We start from the raw sequence: 25,504 nt of genomic DNA, 5'->3' as shown, positions 1-25,504 counted from the left end.
CTAGAAGTCTTATCTTCTAGCTGGGTTATTTGATATTATAAAACCAAAATACAGAGATTTGGACTATAGGCCTAGCAGGCACAGGTATCACCTCAGAAGCTTCCTTCATCAGCAGCCATTGCAAGACATCATAAATAGTGTCACAACAACCACATTAGCAATCTACAAGACTCATTTCCTTTTTGATGACAGGAACTCCACAGTGAGAGTGGGGTAGTTTTCAAATCAGGTATGGTGACACAGCAAGAAAGTGTAAGCATTCTACATTCTCCATGCAAATTTCTTTTCTTTCCTTTGCAGTTTTTATTGTTGTTCAAGTACAGTTATCTCCATTCCCCTACTACTCCACCCCACCCCAAGCCATCCCCATCTCCCACCCTGATTCCACCCCCCCCCCCTCCAGTTTTATTCATGTGTCCTTTATAGTTGCTCCTGAAAACCTTTCCCTCATGCAAATTTCTGAAGGTTTCTAATATCTGAAGTATCTCACCTACAGGACTGCACAGAATTGACTAATACTTATCTTCTTATACATATCAGTAAGTACTAATAGATGCCTCAATAGGAGAAAAGCAAAGAGATAAAGATTTTTGAGTCAAAAGGATACTTAGAGATGTGATCCAACAACTGTATTTTACAATCAGATTCAGAAGCTGATGTCCACAATGCTAAAGCCATTGATCCACAAATGTATAAGTATCAAAGAATTTTAAACCTATATATACCTGCAAGGAATATTTACTGGGGACTCATAATTTTAGTAGAATTATCAGCATTCAGGACCTATTTCTATTTACTTCAGTGTCTCTTCAGAATGCAATTACTAGATCAATTTGATGTAGACAATACTTTTGCAGTGTCTTTAGTAATTTATTTTGTATTCTGGGTGAAGACTAACAGGTAGTTTTCCTTCGAGTGCTTTGTTGTTCACTCTCATTACCTCTAATAGTGTCTGGCCCACTACTCTAAACACAGTGGCCCCCGAGAAATGCTTTTGCCTTCTAACTAAGCAAAGCTAGAAACATAAGAAAGCAAACATAAGAAAGCAAACATAAGAAAGCAAAAATGCTAGATCTTACCATTCTAGATGATTTTCCACAAATGCGGACATAGGGCTGATCTGTACTGTATAAGTATCATTTGCAGAATACTCAAAGAGTCCATAGTAAGGGTTGAAGAGCTCCTGAGACAAAAGAAAGAAGAACTCTCTCGAAGGACCACTGTAATCCAAGCTGCAAAGAAAGCAGAAGCCCAGGAAACTATTATGACCAGAATGTAGGGGACTTATCTCTATCTGGGTACTAGTGTGCTCTTTCAGAGTCAGTACTAGGGAGTGTCAAGAGAAGCCTTGGCTCTTTAGAATGGATCTCAATGGAAGTATTAATTTGCTATGGAAAATGAGGTTTAGTCATTGGTTTGGGGAAGTTCTTACTTAGATGTTCATGAATGAACTCTTATGGCAATGTCCTTTAGCCATTTTTTTTTCTTTTTGGTCACTTATTGGATAAAACACATAGCTCACCCATTAAAAACAAGGGCTTTCTTGGGAAAGGCACAAGAGAATTCCTGAGACAATTTGTATATACACACATGCATATGTCTAAATTGAAAAGATTCCAACTTCATATTTACATGCCATCTTAGATGAGTTTGTCCTCGGTGGTTGAGATTATTTTCCATAAAATCACTGAAATTATGTAAAATATTTGGTAGGTTGTTGTATATGTGTACTTTATCTTTTTACACTGACCTATATAAAGTTATTATTTTTGAGAATGGAGTCAAATTAATTTAAAGAAACAAAGAATAATATTTTGAACAAAGAATGCTGCAATAATTGGACTTTCACATATACAAAAAATATACCTTTAACCTTATATCACATTATTGTACATGTGTACTTTGAGACAAAGAGTTTTTTTTATCAGACACTAAGAAGTATACACCACCTGAAAAAGTAAAGGTACAGTAGCTTAGGGCTGTATTTTTGGTTTATAATTTGACCATGTAGCTGAGACTTTAATACCTTTGGCTTTTAAAGAACATGAAATCTAAAGTTTGGCAATACCTAGAGAAAGACTTCCCAGAAGGACACCTTCAGAATCACCTTTGGGCAAAGGCTTAGAGCCACTCTGCTTCTTCTTAAGAAAAATTAACCAAGATCTAAGGACTCTGATACAGCACATTAAGATGTCTGCATAAGACTACTGGTGTCTCACCCTTCTTCTCCAACAAAGGTGATGTACAGTTTGTTTCGCTGGAGCTCTTTCCGGGAATAAGCCATCACTTGATTGAAGGTTCCCTCCAACAAATGGTCCCGACGAATAAGAAGCCTAGGAAGGAGTAGAAGCCATAGGGATTTTGAGTGGTAGCTTAAAGCTCCATTGTTGGAGAGCATTCTGATAAGCAGTGAGTGCCCAGGTATCACTTCCCAGTCTCTTAATGACGTGCATGTTCCATTAGCTGAATGATGGACTTTTGTAAAACACTCTTTTCAAAACATTGATAGCACAGGACAATGTATATGCTTTTATAATTAAATACATTCTATCCTATTGGACCATTTTTTTCAAAACTATTTCCAAAAAGAATCTTTTCAGTTGTATTTTTGAGTTTGGGTTTGGCTTTTCATTATATAAACAATTAATCCAGAAGAGGAGAAAAACACAGCTTTTTACTGAGACTCCTATTACAGAGTGACAATGTTACAGAGTCCATGAATTTGACAAATTAGTTAAGTTTGTCTGAGGAATAAGTAAAGGGACTTATATGATTTTTTTTCCACTTTTTAAATTTTATTGTTCAAGTAAAGTTGTCTGTCTTTTCTCCCCTTCTCTCCCCTCAACCCCAGCCTCCTCATCTCCCTCCCTTGATTCCACCTGCTCTTGGTTTAGTCCATGTGTCATTTATAGTTGTTCCTGAAAACCCTTCACTCTTTCTCCCCATTATCCCCTCTTATCTCCCCTCTGGTTATGGTCCATTTGTTCTTAATTTCAGTGTCTCTGGTTATTAAATTTAGTTCAAGATTCCTTGTTTTCTGAAAAGGTCTACCATTGACTTTACACATGCCTTTGTATGAAATCTACTGTTCTTTCTTTCTGGTCCATTACTTTCTTTTTTGCCTTCTCATCAATTTCTTAACTTCCTTTCTTCTATCTTCTCAATTTCACAATTTTTCCTTCCTCGGTATTATAAACCTATTACCACACCATGGTATCCAGTCTCATAACTTTACAAAGGCATAGGGAAGAAAAAGATAGAAAAAGCTGTCATATGAATTCAGTGCTAAGGACTGGAGCACTCACTTAATTTTTCCTGGACCCTGACCAAATCCTTTGGCTTCCAGTTTTCGATAGAAATTGCGGAGTTTGGCCTCAAAATCTCTCCGGTAGGGTGAAGGGGCTCTTGCACTAGCTCTCTGCAAACCTGCAGAGAGAAGTACAGGGGCTGAAGGTCAATACTGTTTATCAAAGAACAAGCACACAGAGCAGCAGTAGAAGAACCAACCCGTGTCACATACCTGTGTCTTCATATTTTTTTCTCCAACAAGTTTCCTTTAATTTACTTCACAACTTCAGTTTACATTTATAATAAGAGAAATAATTTAAAAAGGAAAAAATTCTGATGACAATAAATATTTGTCCTCTACTTCACTCAAGTTGTACTTCTCTTAAAAATATCTTGATGGTATATTTCTTGGCTTAATTATACTTAGATAATCTAAAATAACATAAATGAAACTAGACTAAACTTTTCTTGTAAGTCACTTTCTTTAAGAAGTGATTGCAGGATAGGGCAAATGAAAGAGGACTGAATGGAAGTCACACTAACCTCCCAGGACCAATCTGAAATTACAACTAAATTGTGGAGAATTCACCCTAAACAAACAACTGAAAATATCAAGAGAGAAGCCTTATAACCTCGGACAGTCCAAAGAATCAACTTCAGCACAATCTGACTAGTAAGGAGAATGGTAGAGACTCGAGAAAGATGGCTGGGCTGGGCGCCCACAGGTAGAACCACTGGAGGGATAATTAACCAACTGGTTGGATACCTCTGAGAAGTGTGGAGTGTAAACCCTAAGTTGGGTTCACCAGCCTAGAGGACCAGATACCAAAAGTACACAGACAACCACCGGTGGCAAAAAGTGGCTGGGTTGCTCTCTGCCAGAGAAATAGCTAGAGATGCAAAGAGCCATTTAAAGGGCCAACACACAAATTTTCATTTGTTGCCACTTATTATGGACTCTGGCAAAGGTGGGAGTAGAATGAGCTAGAGACACATGAGAGACTAGAGATGGAAGCTTTGGGAAGAGAGTTGAGAGAGTAGACCCTGAGATCCTGGTGCTGAATCCTCCTCAATAAAATATCAGCCATCCTGCTCAGACAGACCACTTCCCACCAAGCAGCAGCAGCCTGATGGGAAACAATAGCCCTGACTCCAGGAAGGCCTCTACCCTGGCCCTGTGGTACTTAACCATGACTGCTGAGTGCAGAGTGACTAGATTAACCACCAATGGAGTCATACACAGATGGTAGATATTGGAAATCTTGAACAGGTTGCTTAAGGTCAGACAGAGTTAACAAATGACATCACCAGAGGTGTAACCAGTATGAAAAACAGTGGTAACTACTAGAGGCTACGAAGACAAAATCCATTGTGGTCCTCTCCATGATTTGAGATATTTTCTTTCCTGAATAGCTTTTTAACATTCATTTCTTATCTGTTGAGTTTGTGAATATGAAGTCACTAGATTTTATACTATAGTTTATTTCAATTCACATATTTTACCCCTCCCTTCTCTTATCCCATTTTACCTTCTTCTTTCTACTCATTATTTAATTTTAAATTTTGTTTTCTCTCTTACAACAACTTGTTTCCACTCTACACTTTGCTGCCACTTCTCAGTACTCTTCATTTTGCCTTCTTCTCCTTTTTTTTATTCATGATGCAAATTTTACTTTCTCTCTTTCCGTTGCTCCAATTCCCAACCCTTCTTAGTGATCCTCCCTCTATTATCTCAAAATCACTTTTAGTGAGTTTTTTGTTCGGTTGTTGATATGTGTGAGTTTGTTGTCATTTTGCTGGTTCATATTTTTATCTTTTTTTTAGATAAGTCCCTTTAACATTTTATATAAAAGGCTTGGTGATGATGATCTCCTTTCACTTGACCTTGTCTTGGAAGCACTTTACATGTCCTTCCATTCTAAATGAAAGCTTTGCTGGATAGAGCAATGTTGGATGTAAGTCCTTGCCTTTCATGACTTGGAATACTTCTTTCTAGGCCCTTCTTGCCTGTAATATTTCTTTTGAGAAATCCGCTGATAGTCTCATGGGAATTCCTTTGTAGGAACTGTCTCCTTTTCTCTTGCTGTTACTAAGATTCTTGCATTCTCTTTGATCTTGGGTAATGTAATTATGATGTGCCCTGGTATGTACTTCCTTGGGTCCAACTTCTTTCCAACTCTCTGAGCTTCCTGGACTTCCTGGAAGTCTATGTCCTTGGCTAGATTGGAGAAGTTCTCCTTCATTATTTTTTCAAATAAATTTTCCATTTCTCACTTTCCTCTTCTCCTTCTGGCACCCCTATGATTCAGATGTTGGAATGTTTAAAGATGTCCTGGAGGTTCCTAAGCCTCTCCTAATTTTTTTGAATTCTTGTTTTCTTCTTCATTCTGTTCTGGTTGAATGTTTCTTTCTTCCTTCTGGTCCAAAGTGTTGATTTGAGTCTTGGTTTCCCTTCCCTTCACTGTGGTTCCCTTTATCCCACTTTTCATAGCCTGCACTTTTTTCTATATTTTGTGACCATACTCAACCAATTCTGTGAGTATCCTGATTACCAGTGCTTTGTACTGTATATCTGATAGGTTGGCTATCTCTTAGTTGTATTTTTTTTCTGGATCTTCCTGTTCTCTAATTTGGGCAATATTTGTTTTGTCTCAGCACATCTGTTTAACATAGTAAGGGGAGGAGCCTTAGGTATTTTGTCAGGGAGGGGCAACCCATGTCACTGTGCTGTGCCACCGATGTGGGGGAGGGGGTCCAAGAGGGCCTAATGTGGCCTACTCAGCTCTTGGGAGGCTTTCAGTCACTTGCCCCACTACCCCACAAACAAATTGGGCTCTTCTATGATGATTACCAGGTGGGTGGGTTTGTGTACATTCTAGGACACTGTGGGTCTCTCTAATGAACTCTCCTGTGAAGCCAAGAATTTCTCCTGCTGCCTCAACCTCCACATATTTTCTGTCAGAGGCTTTGAGTCTTTATTTCCGTGTGCCAGAACCCTGGGTTGTGTAGTCTGTCTTGCTCCCTAGTTTTTCCTCTCAGTTTATCCACTCAGAAATGTGGGACAACCTACTCCACCAGCTTCTGCCTCACCTCATTCTCCAGCTGCCACCTTGCTGTGAGTCCTCTCTGTCCAGCTGCCTGACTCTCTGCCCTTCCTACCAGTCTGGATGAATGTCTCTGCTTTAACTCCATGGTTTTCAGACTTCCATACAGTTCTATTTTCTGTCAGTTCTGATTGGTTTTGTTTTTAAATTTTTTTTGTCCTTCTTTTGGTTGTGTGAAGAGGCAGTGTATCCATCTACACCTAAGAGGTCATCTTATATTCACTATCCTTTCTTATAATAGTTTTAATCTCTTTACATCCCTTTTAATACTGGTTCATTCACTGTTGATAGAGGGACTGCAGGGGAGACTTATTTTTGCAGGTTTGCATTTGTTTCCTGGGTTTTGTGGTTTTGTTCTGCAAGCAACTGCAAAATATCATATAAGATGTGGTGGGCAGAGAACCCTAATCAACACCAGCTGGAAAGAAAGAACCACCAAAGAATGACCCAACAAGCAATACCCAATTATATCCAGAGAGCCAACATAAATGGCATAAAGGGCATCCCAAGAGCATAAAGTTCAGGAGATCAAGAAGACACACAACTGAATATCACATATTTCCTACCATAGAAGTTCACACTAGAAATTCAGGAAGTCAAAAAGATCAATCTAAGAAGCAGAAGCAACAAGAAGATTCTCACAAGTGATGGGAAGACAAAGAAGCAACTCCTAATCAAAAGGAAAATAGGAATCTTCAGCAAGAGTGGTAAATGAAATATAAGCAAGTTGACTATCAGATATTGAGTTCAAAACAATGGTTTTAAGGAAGCTAATGACCTCAGTGAAATATACCAAAAACTATATGGGAAATTATGAAGGAACTTACTGTAGAATATATCATCATGAAAAAAGACAAAGAGATAATCAACAAGAGCCAAGGGGAAGTGAAGAATACAATTTCTGAACTGAAGAACACATTAGAAGAATCAAAAACAGGCTAGAGGAAGCTGAGGATTGAATTGGCAAGCTGGAGAACAAGGCAGATAGAACTGTTAGAAAGAAGAAGAAAAGGAAAAGAGATTGACAAAGAAGAAAAAGGGGCTAAGAGAACGACATGACACATGAAAGATAATAATATATGTATATAGGGATACCAGAAACACAGTAAGACGAGCAAGGGACAAAAAACATGTTTGGAAAAAAAATGATGGAAATTTTCCCTAATTTGATGATAGAAAAAGCCACACAAGTACAGGAATAACAGAGGGTTCCAATCAAGAGGAATCTAAAGAGGCCCAATCCAAGACAACATCATAATTAAAATGGAAAAATTTTTTAAAAAGATAGAATCTTAAAGGCAATAAGGGAGAAACAGGAGGTAACACACAAGAAGCTGTGATAAGGCTAGCACCTGACTTCTCAACAAAAACACTACAAGCCAGAAAGGAATGTGAAGAAATATTCCAAGTAATTAAAAGCAAAGGTCTGCAACCCAAACCACTCTACTTATCAAGGTTCTCAAATAAATGGTAGGCAAAATAAGGAGTTTCCCAGACAGAAGAAGGCTAAAAGAATAAACTTCCACCAAACCAGCATTGCATGATATGCTAAAAGGACTGCTTTAGGCAGATGAAGAAAAAGAGTGATAAGAGCACAGGTCCAAAGAGGGTAAAATGGCAATGAATAAGTATCTATCAATAAAAACCTTAAATGTTAATAGATTAAATCCTCCAATCAAAAGACATAGGGTAGCTGAATGGATGAGAAAACACGGCCCACACATATGCTACCTACAATAGACCCACCTCAGAATAAAAGAACTACACAGACTGAAAATGAAGGATTGGAAAAAGTATGCCAAGCAAATAAAGAGGAAAAAATAGCTGGAGTAGCAACACTTATATCACACAAATAGACTTCAAAGCAAAGGCCATAAAAGAGATCCAGAAGGACACTTTGTAATACTCAAAGAATCAATCAAGAAGACTTAAATATTGTAAACATATATGCACCCAACAAAAGGAAGACCCAAATATATAAGAAAAATGTTGGAGTACTTCAAGAAAGATATAGACAACAACAGCATTATACTAGGGGATTTTAAAATGGCACTGTCAAAAATGGATAGATACTCCAAACAAAATATCAACAAGGATATTGTGGAGCAGAATGACACATTATTTCAAGTGCATTGAAATGATATACATAGAAACTTTCATCCCAGAGAACCAAAATACACCTTATTTTCAAATGCTTATGGAACATTTTCAAAGATAGACCACATCATAGGAGAGAAAAAAGTCTCAACAAATTCAAGAAAAATTGAAATCATATCAAGCATTTCCTCAGATCAAAGGGGCTTGAAACTAGAAAGGAACCTCAAGGAAAAAACTCAAAAACAATCAAATTCATGGATATTGAATAGCATGATGTTACACAATGAATGGGTTAAGAATAAAATCAAAGAAGAAATAAAAAAGTTTCTGTAAAACAAATGAAAATGAACTCACAACAGTCCAAAACTCATGGGACACAGCAAAAGGCAGTCCTCAGAGGGGAAGTTCATAGCAATACAGGCCTACTTAACAAACAAACAAACAAGAAAAAAGAAACATCTCAATTAACAACTTAATAAAAACAGGATGAAGAAAAACAAAGTGCAGAGTGAGTAGAAAGAAGGAAATAACTAAGATCAGAGCATAATTCAATGACATAGAGACTAAAAGAAATTCAAAAGATCAATAAATTCACAGTTTGTTCTTTGAAAAGATAAATACAATTGATAAACCTATAACTAGACCAATCAAGAAAAAAGGGAAAAGACCCACAAGTAAAATCAGAAATGAAGGAGGAGAGATTCCACAGAAATAAAAAGGATTGTAAGAAATTGCTATGAAGTATTATATGCAAGAAATTTGAAAACCTAGGTGAAATGGACAAATTTCTAAAAAAATACAATCTTCCAAAACTGAGTGAAGAAGCAGAAAGCCTGTAGAGACCAATAAGAGCAGGTGAAATTGAGGCAGTAATCAGAAAAACTACTGGCAGACAAAAGCCATGGACTGTACAGTTTACACAGGATAACTTTACAAAATATTTAAGGAGAGCTAATGCCTATACTTCTCAGATTATTCCAAAAAATCCAAGGAGAGGGAAGGCTTCCAAAATACTTTTGTGAAGCCAGCATAATTCTTAAACCCAAAGAAGCCATGTAAGGACACAACAAAGTAAGAAAACTACAGGCCAACATCAATGATGAACACAGATGTTAAAACCCTCAACAAAATATTGGCAAACAGCATCCAGTGATACATTAAAAAGATCATACACGATGACCAAGTGGGATTCATTCCAGGGATTCCAAGGATGGTGTTATATTTGCAAATCAATAAACATAATACATCACATAAAAAAAGAAAAGGCAAAAATCAAATGATCTTATAAGCAATGTGGGAAAAAAGTATTTGATAAGGCATAGCACCCATTTATGATAAAAACACTCAAAGTGGGCATAGAGGAAGTGTACCTCAACATGATAAAGGCCACATACAAGAAACCTACAGCCAACATCATACTCAAAGGGAAAAAACTAAACGCTGTCCCATAAGATCAGGAACAAGACATGAGTGTTCACTTTCACCAGTTCTATACAAAGTAGTATCGCTATTCCTAGTTACCATGAGCAGAGAAGATACAGTAATAAAAAACATCGAGGTTGGAAAGGAGGAATTAAACCATCATCCTTGGCAGATGAAATCATAGCTTACATAGAAAAACCTATAGACTCTATAAAAAATACTCAACCTAATAAGTGAATATGATAAAAGAGCAGGATATAAAGTCAACATTCAGAATCAGCAGTATTTTTTATATACCAACAATGAAATATCAGAAAAAAATCCCATTTGATATAGCAACAAGAAAAATAAAGTATCTAGGAATAAACCTAACCCAAGGAGGTAAAAGACCTGTACTCAGAAAACTACACAACACGGAAGAAAGAAATTAAGGAAGACACAGATAAATGGGAAGCATATACTGTGTTCATGGATTGGAAAAATTAACATCATTAAAATGTCCATAATACCATATTATCTCACCTATATGTGGAACCTAATCAACAACAACAACAACAACAAGAAAAAACCCCATGCAATCAAAATATAACCAAAGACCACTGAAACTAAGAATAAACTGACAGCAACCAGAGGGGATGTGGAAGGAGATAATGGGGGGGGGGGGAGCAGGGAAGGGTTCTCAGGAACATCTATAAAGTACACATGGACAAAACCAAAGGGGGGTACAATCAAGGGTGAGAAGTAGGGATGGCTGGGGTGGAGGAGAGTGGTGGGGGGAAATAGTCAAGACAACTATACTTGAGCAGCAATATAAAAGTTAAAAATATATCCATACTATCTAAAGCAATTTATAGATTCAATGCAATTCCTGCTAAAATGCCATTGAAATATTTTACAGACCTAGAACTAACATTTTGAAAATTTGTATGGAACCACAAACAACCCCAAATAGCTGCAACAATTTTGAGAAAGGACAGAGTAGGAGGGATCACAGTATCTGACATCAAATTATATTATGATGCCCTGTAATCAAAACATCTTGTACTGACATAAGAACAGACACATAGATCAATGGAACAGAATAGAAAGCCCAGAAATAAACCCATGTCTGTATGATCAATTAATATTTGGCAAAGGGGGCAGAAGCATGAAATGGAGTAAAAATAGCTTCTTCAACCAATTGTGTTGGGCAACCCAGATGGCTACATGTAAAAAATTGAAACCCAACCACCAATTAACACCATATACAAAAATAACCTCACAATGGCTAAAAGACTTAAATACAAATCATGACACCATAAAAGTCCTAGAGAAGAGCACAGGCAGGAAAATCTCAGATAATCCATGCAGCAATATGTTCACTGATACATCCCCTAGAGCAAGGGGGATGTAAAGGAAAGAATAAACAATGGGACTTCATCAAAACAAAAAGATTTAGCATCATTATATAAATCATCAACATAATGCAAAGGGAGCCAAGTGAGTGAAAAATATATCTGCAAATGATAACTTGGACAAGGGTTTGATTTCCAAATATGTAAAGAACTCACACAAACCCAGACCAGGAAGACAAACAATCCAATTTAAAAGAAAAAATGGGTAAAGTAACTGAACAGGCACTTCTCCAAGGAGGACATACAGAGGTATGAGACACCTATGAAAGATGCTCAGCATCACTAGCCATCAGAGAGATGCAAATTGAAACCACAATGAGATACCACTTCAAACAAATCAGAATGGCCATCAAACAAATTAACGCACAGTAAATTCTAGTGAGGTTGTGGAGAAAAGGGGAACTAATACATTGTTGGTGGGAATGCATTACAGTAACCAGAGGGAAGTGGAGAGTGGGGTAATGAGTGAAGGAATGGTTAGTGTCATCAAGAAACACATATAAAAAACCCATGGACAAAGCCAAAGCAGGGAAGTATTGAGGGTGGCAGCTGGGGATGGAAAAGGGAACTGGTGGAGGGAAAATGGAGACAACTGTACATGAACAACAATAAAAAAAAAAAAACCCTGGTGAATTTACACAATGAAATACTGTGGCAGCTCTCCTACATACAACAGCATGGATGGACCTGTGGAATATTATGCTTAATGAAATAAGCCAGACAGTAAAATACACATGTCATATTATCCCACCTGTATGAGGAATCTACTGAACAAAATAAACAAATGAGTAAAATAGAACTGGAGGCATGGAAACAATGAAGAGACAAAAAGCAACCAGAGCTGAGAAAGATAAGGGTAGAAAGAAGGAAAGGGACTAGTCAAGGAAGATGTATGAATGATCCAAGGACATGGACAATAGGTGTGGGCGTGGTAGGTAGCCTGGGAGGAGTAGAGCAAAGGGGGCTAATTGGGACAACTGTAACAGAAAACCGTCATATATTTTTTAAAAAATAATAAACAACAGGAACCAACTGTATGGGAAAATATACTTACAAATGATACATCAGACAAGGTTTTGGCCTCCAAAATATATGAAGAACTCACAGGACCCCACTTCAGGATGAAGAACAGTCCGATTAAAAATGGGCAAAGGACTCAAACAGACACATCTCCAAGGAGGAAATACAGAGGGCTTAGAGACATTTGAAGGAATGTTCAGCATCACTAGCCATCAGAGAGATGCAAATGAAAACCACAGTGAGATATCACTTCATCTCAGTCAGAATGGCCATAATAACCAAATCAACAAACAGCAAGTGCTGGCAAGGTTGTGTAGTAAGGGGAACCATAGTACACTGATGGTGGGAATGCAGGCTGGTACAGCCACTGTGAAAAACAGTATGGATTTTCCTCAGAAAACTAAAAATGTAACTGCCTTTTGACCCAGCAATTCCACTGCTGGCATTATACCCTGAGAGTCCTGAAACACTAATTCAAAAGAAGCTATGCACTCCAATGTTCATAGCAGCACAATTTACAATAGCCAAGTGCTGGAAGCAACCTAATTGCTCATCAGTAAATGAATGGATCAAAAAACTTGTACATTTACACAATGAAAAACTACACAGCACAAAGAAAGAAGGAGCTCCTACCCATCATGGCTTCATGGGTAGGTCTGGATAGCATTAATCTAAGTGAAATGAGCCAGGCAGTGAAATACAAATACCATATGATCGTCACCTGTAAGTAGAAACCTAATCAACAAAGAAACAAGCAAGGGAGTAATACAACCAGAGATTTTGAATATAGAATTGACAGTACCAGAGGGGGTGGATGGCAGGGGATAAAGGGAAAGAAAGGGAAAGGTCATCACAGAACATGTACTAAGGACCCACTGATAAAGCCAAAGGGAAGAAGGATTGAGGGTGGGTTAGGCAGTAGAAAGTGATGTTAGGAAAATGGAGACAACTGTACTAAAAAAACAACAGGAAAGAAATGAAAGGAGGAGAGAGGAAATAAAAGGAAAGAAAGAAAGAAGTAAAGAAAGGAAGAAGGAAAGGGAAATGAAGAAGAAGGAAGGAAAGAAGGAAGGAAGGAAGGAGAAAATCAGAAATAAAGAAGAAAGAAGAAAGAAAGAAAGAAAAAGAAGATAAAGAAAGCAAGAAAAAAGAAGAAAAAAAGAAAGAGAAAGAAAAAAAAGAAAAAGGAAAGAAGGAAAGACAAAGAGAAAGAAGGAAGGAAGGAAGGAAGGGAAAGAAAGGCAAGGACAGAACAGAAGAAAAAGACACGGAAAGGACAGCAACAGGAAAGAAAGGAAAAAAGAAAAGAAAAGATAAACATGTTGGATGGGAGTAGGATGCTTGGATCAGTCATTTTAGAGATGATGATGTCGGGAGATGACTGTGAGAAGTGGTTTGAGGTGGAGGAAGAGAAGTTCACTGCCCAATAAGGAAGTTCAGAAACTAGGAGCCAGGGAACTAAATAGGTGTCCTTGTGGATATTGAAATCACCTGGATGGTAGAAGAACTTGGTAAAGAGAGAGAAACATGAGACAGGTACTACATTCTTTGACAATGAGAAAATGAGGAAAAAGATTGATAGATGACAGTTACTAAGAGAGGGGATACAGCTGAATGTAAAAGCAAGGAAGCACAGAGAGGACAAGCCCATCTTTGGATCTTGTAGCACCAGAGGAGTGAGGGAACCAGTATTCATCACTTCAAGTGTTTTTGGTAAATGCCAGAGTTCAGAATATAGTTAGAATAGAATACAAGTTAGTAGGTGCAAATATAATTTCTGTCTAGAAGATTACAGTGTATTTTATAATATGACTTTAATACTACTGTATTACCACTATCCCCATGGTCAGTATTATGCATTTTACAAACTACTTTGGCATAAATGTCTATATTTCATCATGTGTGTTGCATGCAGGTAAACTTCATAAAGTCTGGAAAATAGGAATTGTAAAATTTAATGTCACTATATTTGAATTAGATAATCTAAGGTGCCAGGGTCCAAAGCTAGGAGAATAAAAACAATTAAGTACTTCAACAAAATGAACTGGATAAGTGCCTGGATTCATGGCATTAGTAATATCTCTATCAAGGAAAGTTGATTTTTTCTATAAAAGATATCCAAATAAGTCCCCTTTAGCAAATAACTTTCTCTTATTTTTCCATTTCCAATATAGAAATATCTCACATATAATGATATTAAATCATATTCTACTACCAAAAGTTTGAACCAAAGAGTAGAGAGGTTATAAGACTTGGACAATCTCTACTACAAAATGGCAGATCACCATGTAGACTAACAGACTCTGCTCCCCTAATGTAAGTCACCCTCTGCACACTGGAAATGATTGTGCTAATGCTGGCTCTGACAAAGTTCCTGGTCCACCTTTTGCCAGGTCATGGCATCTCTATTACCTTGTATGTCACAGGCAGCATGTATTTGGTGTTTCCTTATCAATACCCTCATGAACTCGTTTGGAAGATGTGACATCAGAGAAATACTGATTTAAAAATCAAATTTAACAATTAACAGAACTACATCTATGAGACAGTTCTGAATGGCATAACTTGGAGGAGACAGACTAAAAAATAGTCTAATTTTAGAGACCTATGACAGTATTGCGTGATGCTGAGACACTCCATCTGAGGGACAAAGCACTTTGCAAAATTCGGTTTCTCTTTGGAATTTCCTCACTGACCTTGAAAGCCAAACTGGGACTCTTATTCTTGAGGTGGTGAGATAGTAAATTATGAGATTTTTCTAAATAACTTCCTTTTAAAGAAATAGGTCATCACAGAGACATGCAACTATGTGATAATGCAAACCAAACAAATGGGGGGAAGTTTCCAATATCTGGTCCTGTTTGGGGGTATGGGTTTGACTTAAGTTAATTGTCTTGATGAACCCAGGAAATAATATCTTATTTTTCAATAAAGACTTTAATGTATATTTTGTACATTTGGAATTAAAAATATCTACAAAGATTTTGTATCACGAGTAAATTCATTTTTAATTCATAAAGCAAACTTTAGGGGAACCATTTCACATCATGAAAGAAAACTTTCGTATCTTCCTGGGGACATATGGTGGTCTCTACTAATCATATAATCTGGTAACTTCTTTACAACTTAACAAAATTTGTGGAAATTGGTATCCATTAGCATTATGAGTCATAAAGGTGAACATTTCAGAAGGACTCTTCCTTTAAATTCTTACAGAATGCATTTGGAATATAATAACAGTTTAGAAGCAGGGATCTGACACACTTCTGTAAGGGGTAATAGATAATAAGGTTTAGATTTGTGGGCCATATGGTTTTCTTTTGCTTCTACTCCACCCCTGTTTTTATAGTATGATGTAGTGCCCATAGAAAAAAACTTAAATAAACATGTATGGCTGGGCTCCACTAAACTTTTGTTTAGGACTCTGAAAGTTTGAATGTCACATAATCAATAACTGACATGAAATATTAGTTTGTAAAAAAAGTTCCAAACCATTTAAAAATGTAAAATGCATTCAAGTCTTAGGGAATTACGAAAACAGGTGGCAGGGGAAAAGGACAAGCATGCAATTGTCCCTTTTCCACCTTCATCTGGTAAAAACACAGATGACCACTTACAGGATGATGTACTGCCAGATTTCTCAAGTTACCTGGGGAGTTCTGAGGTGAGGAACAGGGTGAACAGCGGGGAGAGAAGCTATACCCAGGGTGGAAGGCAGCTTGCAGAGGGATATAGGACATAATCTCTTCTTCAAACAGACTGCAAAGTTAAAAAAAAAATTAAAAATAGTTCTTCCATGAGAATGTTCATGAATTGGGGTAATTAATAGCAGTTACACTTCTCATAAAGGAAAAAAAAATACATTCAGATGTAGTATTAAAAAGATAGGCAAATCCCACCCTTGCTGGTGTAGCTCAGTGGATTGAGCACAGGCATGTGAACCAAGAAGTTGCTGGTTTTGATTCCCAGTCAGAGCACATGCCTGGATTACAGACTAGGTCCCCAGTCAGGGGCATGTGAGAGGCAACCATACACTGATGCTTCTGTCCTCTCTTTCTTCCTTCCCTTCCCCTCTCTCTAAAAAATATAAATATAAATATAAATAAACAAACAAACAAATAATAAAAGCTTTAAAGCAAATGATAGGCACATTTCAACATGCAAATCCTGTGTTATTTATTCTCTCTGTTACTTAAAATGCTAATTAATCTTACAACAAAGTGTCCATCAGGTACTATGAGGCCTTTCCAGAAAGACTCCAGCCATTTGTTAATTTAACAAGAACCTTTTGCACAATATCGATGTAATCTGGTGGCCAAAGAGAGTGGACTGGAATGTGCATGCATGAACAATGATGACTTAACTGTACTAGTCACTGGGGCTAGTAGACACTATTGAGGGAGCATGTGTACTGCATGTCTGTCATATTCAAAATGACTGAGAAGAGCAATAATCTATATCAAGTACTGCATTAGACTGAACATTCATACTTGAAAACTATCATGTAATTCAGAAGGATTTTAGGGATGATGCAATGAGTGAGGCACCAAAAAAGTGTGGCACTTATACTTTAAAGCTGGTCAAAAATCTGTTGAAAGTGATCCACATTCTGGAAGGTATGCAACAAGAATGCCTGAGAATGTTGGATGTGTATAGGCTGCCATCAACAAAGAGTTATGGCTTTTCCCAAAACTAAAATCACCTTTGAAAGGAAAGAGATTTCAGATTGTTGATGAGATTCAGGAAAGTATGATAGGGCAGCTGATGGTGATTCCAACAAAGGATTTTATAGAGAGTTTTGAACAGTGGAAGAGATGCTGGGAGACTGTATGAGGTTTCCAAGGTGCCTGCTTGGAAGGTGACTGAGGTGTCATTGTCCTATGTACAATGTTTATTGTATCTTGAGTCTTCTTTAATAAATGTCTCTATTTTTCATAGTACATGACTGGACACTTTCTGGACAGATCTCCTATATTTAGCTCTTGTTACTTGAGCTGTAAGTGTAAAGAAGTTAATAGATAGCGGGTGGGAGCCCTACTCCAGTCATAGCCACTAGAAACCTCTAGAACAAATAGCGAGTGTTTCTATCATGGCTGTATTGAAAGAGAACTGCCCAGGGTAGCTTTTCTAGATGGTTTTTGCAGAATTGCTTCAGGCTTAACCTCTTACCTCAGCAAAATAACTAGATCTGCATCACAGGACAACTTTTCAAGCCCATGATTACCCCTCAGTCCGAATGTAATGAATTTTCTCCCTAGAATAATGTAGGATAGAAACAAGAGTTACACACCAACACATAAGCTAAGGGGTGAATTCTTTTCTAATCCTCTTTTTTCTTCCAATGTGACTGAACAGTGATGTCTTAATTAGTGTCCAGTGTATTTTATGTTATTTTAAGTTTGTATTGCACATTCCCATGATACTCTACAAGGAATCCGTCTCTTTGGACTCACACAGGGGTAGTACCTATGGAGTAAAATAAAGGCAGTTCCTTGATTAGCTAAGGACAGTCAGGAATAGAGCTGGACAAGGAGAGCTCCTGAAAGACTTCTGTGGGCCCATGACATCTTGGAAGTCATAGAAAAAAGAAAAAGAAGAATGATGAGGAACATCTCTTGAGAAATGTGCCTGATGAAAAATGTATCAGGCATGCTAGGTACAAAGAAATTCTGACCTCCAGAACAACATGAAAGTCTCCAGATTGGCTTCATCATAGCCATGCCTAAATTTCTGTTTAATTACAGTTTCATGCATTCTGACCCTTTTTTACAATTTCTAACTCCAACATGGCAAATTATTCCAATAAGTCTATAAATAAATAGCATTTATTTTTATCAAATGTATGTTATAATTGGCTTCCGTGATGTTCAAATATTTGAATATTATAAACACTATAGCCAAGATTCATTCCATTGCATGCATGTTTCAAAGATATTTTTTTAATTTCTTGAAATGATGCAGCATAATCTGGGATGCTTAGGGATAAAATTTTAAATTATTTAATTAATCTTTTTTTCTTTCATTTGTATGTTGGAATCCTGAAGTCAACGTAAGAGAGTTAGGAGGTTGAGCCTTTAGGATATGATTAGGCCCTCATGTATGAGATCGGTGTCCCAGTTTCTTCTTCCATGTGAGAATATGAGAAGTTTGCAACCTGAAAGATGGCCCTCACTCTAATTATGGTAGCACCATGATTTTGGACTCCAGTCTCCAGACAGGGAGCAGTTAAGTTTCTGCTATTTATAAGTCACCCAGTTGGTGGTATTTTGCTATAGCAAGCCCAAAATGACTAAGACAGACATTGTGTTCACCACTGATCTTCAGAAGAATCATACCTAGTTATCATTCTTCTTGGCTCCTACTTTCAGCTTCAAGTTGTCATCAGCTTCCATTATTTTTCAATTCACAATATCACCACAAGCTCTCCCCTCCCTTCCATCCATGCTGTACCATCATTGATACAAGCAGATCATATAACAGTCTTCTACATAGCCCCCTCTGCCCTATTTTATACCTCACTTCCAGTCTAGCCATTTTCTACAGAGCAGCCCAAGTGGTCACTAAAAATACAACTGGACTTATCTTTCATTACTGCTAAAAACTTTATTTATATTTACTGTTGACACTATTACAAATGTCCTCATTCTTCCCTCCTCTTTTCCCACTTCCACTCAGCCCATTTCCCCTCTTCCTTCTGGCCATTACCATACTGTGGTCTGTATTTATGTGTCATCCATATATGTGTTTGGTTAATCCCTTCACCTTCTTTCATCCATCCAGCTGTCAGTCTGTTCCATGTATCCAAGCTTCTGATTCTATTTTGTTCATCAGTTATTTTGCTCATATATCTCCACATATGAGAACATATGGTATTTGTGTTCTCTGACTTATTTCACTTAGAATAATAATCTCCACATCTGTTAATGCTGTTGCAAAAGGTAAGATTTCCTTCTTTTTTACAAACCATGTAAAAAGTGCAAATATACCACAGCTTTTTTAAAATTTTATTTTAACCGTTGTTCAAGTACAGTATTTCTGTCCTTTACTCCCATCCCAGCCCACCCACCATACCCTCCCATCTCACTCCCATTTCTGCCCCCCCCCCCCCCAGTTTTTGCCTATGTGTCCTTTATATTTGTTCCTGTAAACCCTTCCATTCTCCCCTGAAATTCCCTCCCCTCTCCCCTTCTGGTCACTGTCAGCCTGTTCTCTACAAAACAAACAAACATGCAAAATAAAGCCAAAGACACTGAAATACCACAGGCTTTTTTAATCCCTTCATATACTGATGGGTACTTGGGTTGTGGTAAATAACATGGTAAATGCTGATGGATCTTGTCTGTGGTAAAATAACACTGCAGTGAACATAGAAGTTCATACGTTCTTTCAAATTAGTGTTCCAGAATTCTTAGGATATATTCCCAGAAGTGGAATCATTGGATCAAAAGGCAGTTCTGTATTTTCATTTTTTTGAGGAAAACTCCATACTGTTTTCCTCAGTGTCCTGCATCAGTCTACATTCCTCACCACAGATCTCTAGGGTTCCCTTTTCTCCACATTCTCACCAACACTTGTTTGTTGATTTATTGATGATAATCAATCTGGCAGGTGTGAGGTGATATCTTATTGTGGTTTTAAGTTGTACCTCTCTGATTAGTGATGAACATTTTTTTCATATGTGTATGGCCATTTGTAAAACCCCTTTGAAGAGAGTGTCTGTTTAGGTCCTTTTCCTGACTTTTTAATTGGATGTTGTCTTCCAAGTGTTGAGTTGTATAAGTTTTTTATATGTTTTGGAAATCAACCCCTTATCAGATGTACCATTGTCATATATATTCTCCCATACACTGAGTTCCCTTTTCATTTTGTTGATGGTTTTGTTGTTGTTGTGTTGTTGTTGTTTGTACAAAAGCTTTTTAGTTTGGTGTAGTCACATTTGTTTTTCCCCCTTTCACTAGGATATATATCAGCAAAAATAATGCATCACAAGATGTCTGAAATTTTCCTGCCTATGGTTTCTTGTATAATTTTGTAAATGATTTTGTGACTTACATTTAAGGGTTTTACCCATTTTGAGTTAATTCTTGCATATGGTGGAAGTTGGTGGTCTAATTTCATTTATTTGCATGTGCTAGCCAAATTTTTCAACACCTTTTTGAAGAATCTGTCTTTACTCTCTAGTATGCTACTGCCTCCTTTATCAAATATTAACTGACAATAAAAGCGTGGGTTTATTTCTGGATTCTCTATTCTCTTCCATTGATCTATATGCTGGTTCTTGTGTCATTACAAGATTGTTTTGGTTACAATGGGTTTGTAGCATTTTGATATCAGGTATTGTGGTTTCTTAAACTTTACTCTCTCAAGTTTGCTGAGGGTATTTGGGATCTTTTTTGTTTTTATATAAATTTTTGGAATATTTCTTTGAGATTTGTGAAATACTCATTGATATTTTGATAGGAATTGTGTTGAGTCTATAGACTGGTTTGAGTAGTGTGCACATCTTTTTTTTTTTTTTATTTCAATCATTGTTCAAGTACAGTTTTCTCCCCCTACCTGTTCCAGCCCATCCACCCAACCCTCCCCCCTTCCCCCCATTACCCCCCACCCCTAGTTTTTGTCCATGTGTCCTCCAAATTTGTTCCTGTAATCCCTACCCATTCCCCCTGAAATTCCCTCTTCTCTCCCCTCTGGCCACTGTCAGACATTTCAATTATCTTAATACTTCCAATTCATGAACATGGTATGAAAACTCTTTAATCATTAAAAAATATTGTATTGTTGTTCAATTACAGTTGTCCCTATTTTTCCCCTATTACTCTCCCCTGCCCTACCCACCACCCATCTCCCCCACCATCCTTTGCCTTTGTCCATGTGTCCTTTATGCATGTTCCCTGACTTGACCCTTGAACTTTTACCCCCAATACCCCCCTCCCCACTTCCTTCTGGTTAATGTCAGTTTCTTCTTTAATTACATGTCTCTGGTTTTATTTTGTTCACTTGTTTGTTTTCTTGATTAGGTTCCACCTATAGGTGAGGTCATATGGTATTTATCTTTTACCACCTGGCTTATTTCCCTTACAATAATGTTCTCCAGTTCCATCCATACTGTTGAGAAGGATAGGAGCTCCTTCTTTCTTTCTGTTGCATAATATTCTGTGGAGTAAATGTGCCAAAGTATTTTGATCCACTAATTTACTGATGGGCACTTAGGCTGCTTCCAGCACTTGACTATTGTAAATTGTGCTTCTACAAACATTGTGGTGCATAGATTCTTTTGATTGATGTTTCAGGATTCTTAGTGTATAATCCTAGCAGTGGAATTGCCGGGTTAAAAGGCAGTTCCTTTTTAGTTTTCTGAGGAAATTCCATACTGTTTTCCACAGTGGCTGCACCAGTCAGCATTCCCATCAACAGTGCATTAAGGTTCCCTTTTCTTCACAACTTCAACAGCACTTGTTTGTTGATTTGTTTATGATGCCCATTCTGACCCAGGTGAAGTCATATCTCATTGTGATTTTAATTTGCATGTCTCTGATGGTTAGTGATGCTGAGCATCCTTTCATAGGTGTCTGGTACCTCTGTATGTCCTCCTTGGAGAAGTGTCTGTTCAGTTACTTTGCCCATTTTTCACTTGGATTGTTTGTCTTCCTGGTCTGGGTTTGTGTGAGTTCTTTATATATTTGGAATCCAAACCCTTGTCCAAGGTATCATTGGCAAAAGTATTTTCGCATATGGTTTGTTCTCTTTTCATTCTGTTGGTGTTTTCTTTAGCTGTGTAGAAGCCTTTGAATTTTATTTAGTCCAGTTTGTTTATTCTTTCCTTTATGTCCCTTGCTTTAGGGGACTTAATGATGAAAAAAATGTTGCAAGGGATATCTAAAAATTTCCTATGCTTTTCTCTGGGAAATTTCTGGTGTCATGACTTATATTTAAGTCATTTATCAATCTTGAGTTTATTTTTGTGTTGGTGTAAGTCAGTGTTCGAGTTTTATTTGCATGTAGTTGTCCAGATCTTGCAACACCATTTGTTGAAGAAGCTATTTTTATTACATTTTGTGCTCCTTCTCATTTATTGAACATTGATTGACCATAGAGACATGGGTTTATTTCTGGGTTCTCTATCCAAATCCATTGGTCTATATGTCTGTTATGCCAGTACCAGACTGTTTTGATTTCAGTGGCCTTGTGAAATAGTTTGATATCAGGTATTGTGATCCCTCCTACTTTGTTCTTCTTTCTCAAAATTGCTGAGGCTAATCAAGTTCATTAATAGTTACACATAAATTTTTTCTTTTGTAATTTTTAAATTTTATCTTTAAATATTATTTAAGTATAGTTGTCCTCATTTTCAACCCACCACATAAATTTTTTTGATATGTTTGTACTATATACAATGCCATTGGTATTTAATAGGATTTGCATTGAATCTATAAATTGCTTTGGGTAGTGTGGGACATTATGATGTAACTCTTCTAATACATAAACATGGTATAGGCTTCCATTTATTTGTATCTTCCTTTCTTCAGTGTTGTGTAGTTTTCTGAGTACAGATCTTTTACTTCCTTGGTTAGGTTTATTCCTAGATACATTATTTTTCTTGTTGCTATAGCAAATGGGATTTTTTTTCCTAGTATCTGTTTCTGATATTTTATTGTTGGTGTACAAAATGCCTTCAATTTCTGAATATTGATTTTGTATTCTACTGTTTTTCCAAATTCACTTATTAGGTCAATTTTTTTTTTTTTGTAGAATCTATAGGGTTTTCTATGCACACTACCATGTCATCTGCAAACAATGACAGTTTTACTTCCTCCTTTCCAGTTTGGATGCTTTTTATTTCTTTTTCCTGTGTGATTGCTGTGGCTAGAACTCTCAATATTATGTTGAGTAGTAGTGGTGAAAGAGAATACCCTTGTTTTTTTCCTGATCTTAGTGGAAAAGCTTTTATATTTGTCCATTCAATACAAGGTGGCTGTAGGTTTCTCGTATATGGTCTTTGTTATGTTGATATATGCCCCCTGTACTCCCACTTTGGAAAGTTTTTTTTATTATAAATTTGTGCTGTATATTATCAAATTCTTTTTCTGCATCTATTGATATGATCATATGACTTTTGTCTTTTCTTTTGCTTTTGTGATGTTACATTTGTTGATACAAATATTGTACCTTCCTTGCATCCCTTGAATGAGTCTTACTTGATCATGAGTATGATCATTTTAATATATTGCTTGATGTAGTTTGCCAATATTTCTTTGATGATTTTAATGTCTATGTTCATCAGTGATACTGGCCTGTAGTTTTCTCTTTGTTGAGTCTTTTATTGAATTTCTATGGTATGAGTTGTAATATCTCCTCATTCATTTCTGATTTTATTTATCAGGGTTCTTTCTTGTTTTTCCTTGCTGAGTGTGATTAAAGGCTTTTTGATTCTGTTTTTCCTTACAAAGAACGAGGTCCTGGATTTACTGATGCTTTGATTTGATCTTTAATCTGTATGTTATTTAATCTGCTCTGATCTATGTCATCTCCTTCTGTCTACTTGCTCTGGACTTTGTTTGTCTTTATTCCTCCAATTGTAGATGTAGAATTATGTTGTTTATTTGAATTGTTTCAATCTTTTTTTAGGTAGGCCTATATGACCATGAACTTCCCTATCAGAACTGCCTTCATTGTGTCCCATAAGTTTTGGACTGTTTTGTGTTCATTTTCATTTGTTTCCAGAAACTTTTTTATTTCTTCCTTGATCTCATTATTAACCTATTCCTTGTTTAATAGTATGCTGATCAGTCTGTATGAATTGGAATGTTTTAGAGACTTTTCCTTGAGGTTGGTTTCTAGTTTCAGATTCTTGTGGTCCAAGAAAATGCTTGATATGATTTCAATTCTCTTGGATTTGTTGAGGCTTGTTTTGTGTCCTATCATGTAATGTATCTCTGAAAAGCTACATTTGCACTTGAAAAGAATGTGTGTTTTGCTTCTTTGTGATGAAAGGTTCTATATATATCAGTTAAGTCCATTTAACCTAGTGTGCCATTCAGTGCCACATACACTTGACATTTTGTTTGGAAGATCAGTGGATTTTATTAGGTCACTTATTAGATCAATTCCCTTTTTGACAGTGGGCTGTAAAATCCCCTACTATAAGTGTGTTTTTATCTATATCTTTCTTGAAGTCCTCCAAGACTTTCCTTATATATTGGGTGTTCCTATGTTTGGTGCATATTTATTTACAATGTTTATGTCTTCTTAATGCCTTCTTCCCTTGAGTATTATGAAATGTCCTTCAGTGTCTCCTTTTATGGCTTTTGTTTTGAAGTTTGTTTTGTCTTGTATAAGTATTGCTATGCTGGCTTTTTGTCTTGTCCATTTGCTTGGAATAGTTTTTTCCAACCCTTTACTTTCAGTCTGTGTAGGTTTTTTCTCTTGTAGGCAGGATATGTGTCAGTCATGTTTATTTATTCATTCAGCAGCCCTAAGTCTTTTTATTGGAGCATTTCATCCATTTACATTTAAGGTTATTATTGATAGGTACTTATTCATTTTCATTTTCCCCCTTTTTCTTGTGTTTCCCCCTCTCTTTTCCTCACCTTCTAAAAGTAGTCCCTTTATCATCTCTTGCAATGTGTTTCGGTGGAGGTGCACTTTTCAGTCTTCTTTTGTGTGTTTAACTCCATATTTTGCCTCCCATTTTAATTGAGAAACTCTCTGGGTAGGTAGAGTAGTCATGGTTGCAGGCCTGTGCTTTTCAGTACTTGGAACATTTTTTGTCATTCTCTTCTGGCTTGTAGTGTTTCCATTTAGAAATCAGCTGCTAGCTTTATTGAATGTAACTTGTATGTTGCTACCTTTTTTTCCCCTCACTGCTATCAAGATTCTTACTTTGTCTGTAAATTGTGTCATTTGTATTATGATGTATGTTGGAATAGGCTTCTTTGTATTCATCTTGTTTGGGATCCTCTGTGCTTCCTGAACTTGTATGGCTTTTCCCCTCTCCAGATCAGAATATTTTCTCTCATTTTTTTTAAACAGGTTTTACCCCTTGCTCCTTTTCTTCTCCTCATGGTATTCTTATGTTTTGAAATTTGTTGCATTTCTTGTTGTCCCTAAGTTCCTTTAAGCTATCCTCATACATATTGAGCCTTTTTTCATGATCCTGCTCTACATAGTTATTACTTT

The 25,504-nt window shown here is 36.9% G+C and overlaps 1 protein-coding gene across 1 annotated transcript in view; it reads right to left on the bottom strand.

Annotated features, from left to right (window-relative positions):
* HECW1 (HECT, C2 and WW domain containing E3 ubiquitin protein ligase 1) overlaps positions 1–25,504 on the bottom strand; it is a 583,340-nt gene that overhangs the window by 96,834 nt on the left and 461,002 nt on the right. The window contains 6 exon segments of the mRNA XM_028525426.2: positions 1,080–1,232; positions 2,220–2,333; positions 3,306–3,426; positions 15,975–16,084; positions 17,495–17,550; positions 17,552–17,579. Coding sequence (XP_028381227.1) covers positions 1,080–1,232; positions 2,220–2,333; positions 3,306–3,426; positions 15,975–16,084; positions 17,495–17,550; positions 17,552–17,579 — 582 coding nt within the window.

Source organism: Phyllostomus discolor, chromosome 10 (genome assembly GCF_004126475.2).
Source record: "Phyllostomus discolor isolate MPI-MPIP mPhyDis1 chromosome 10, mPhyDis1.pri.v3, whole genome shotgun sequence".
Classification (NCBI taxonomy): Eukaryota; Metazoa; Chordata; class Mammalia; order Chiroptera; family Phyllostomidae; genus Phyllostomus; species Phyllostomus discolor.
This window is presented reverse-complemented; position numbering and strand designations above follow the sequence as displayed.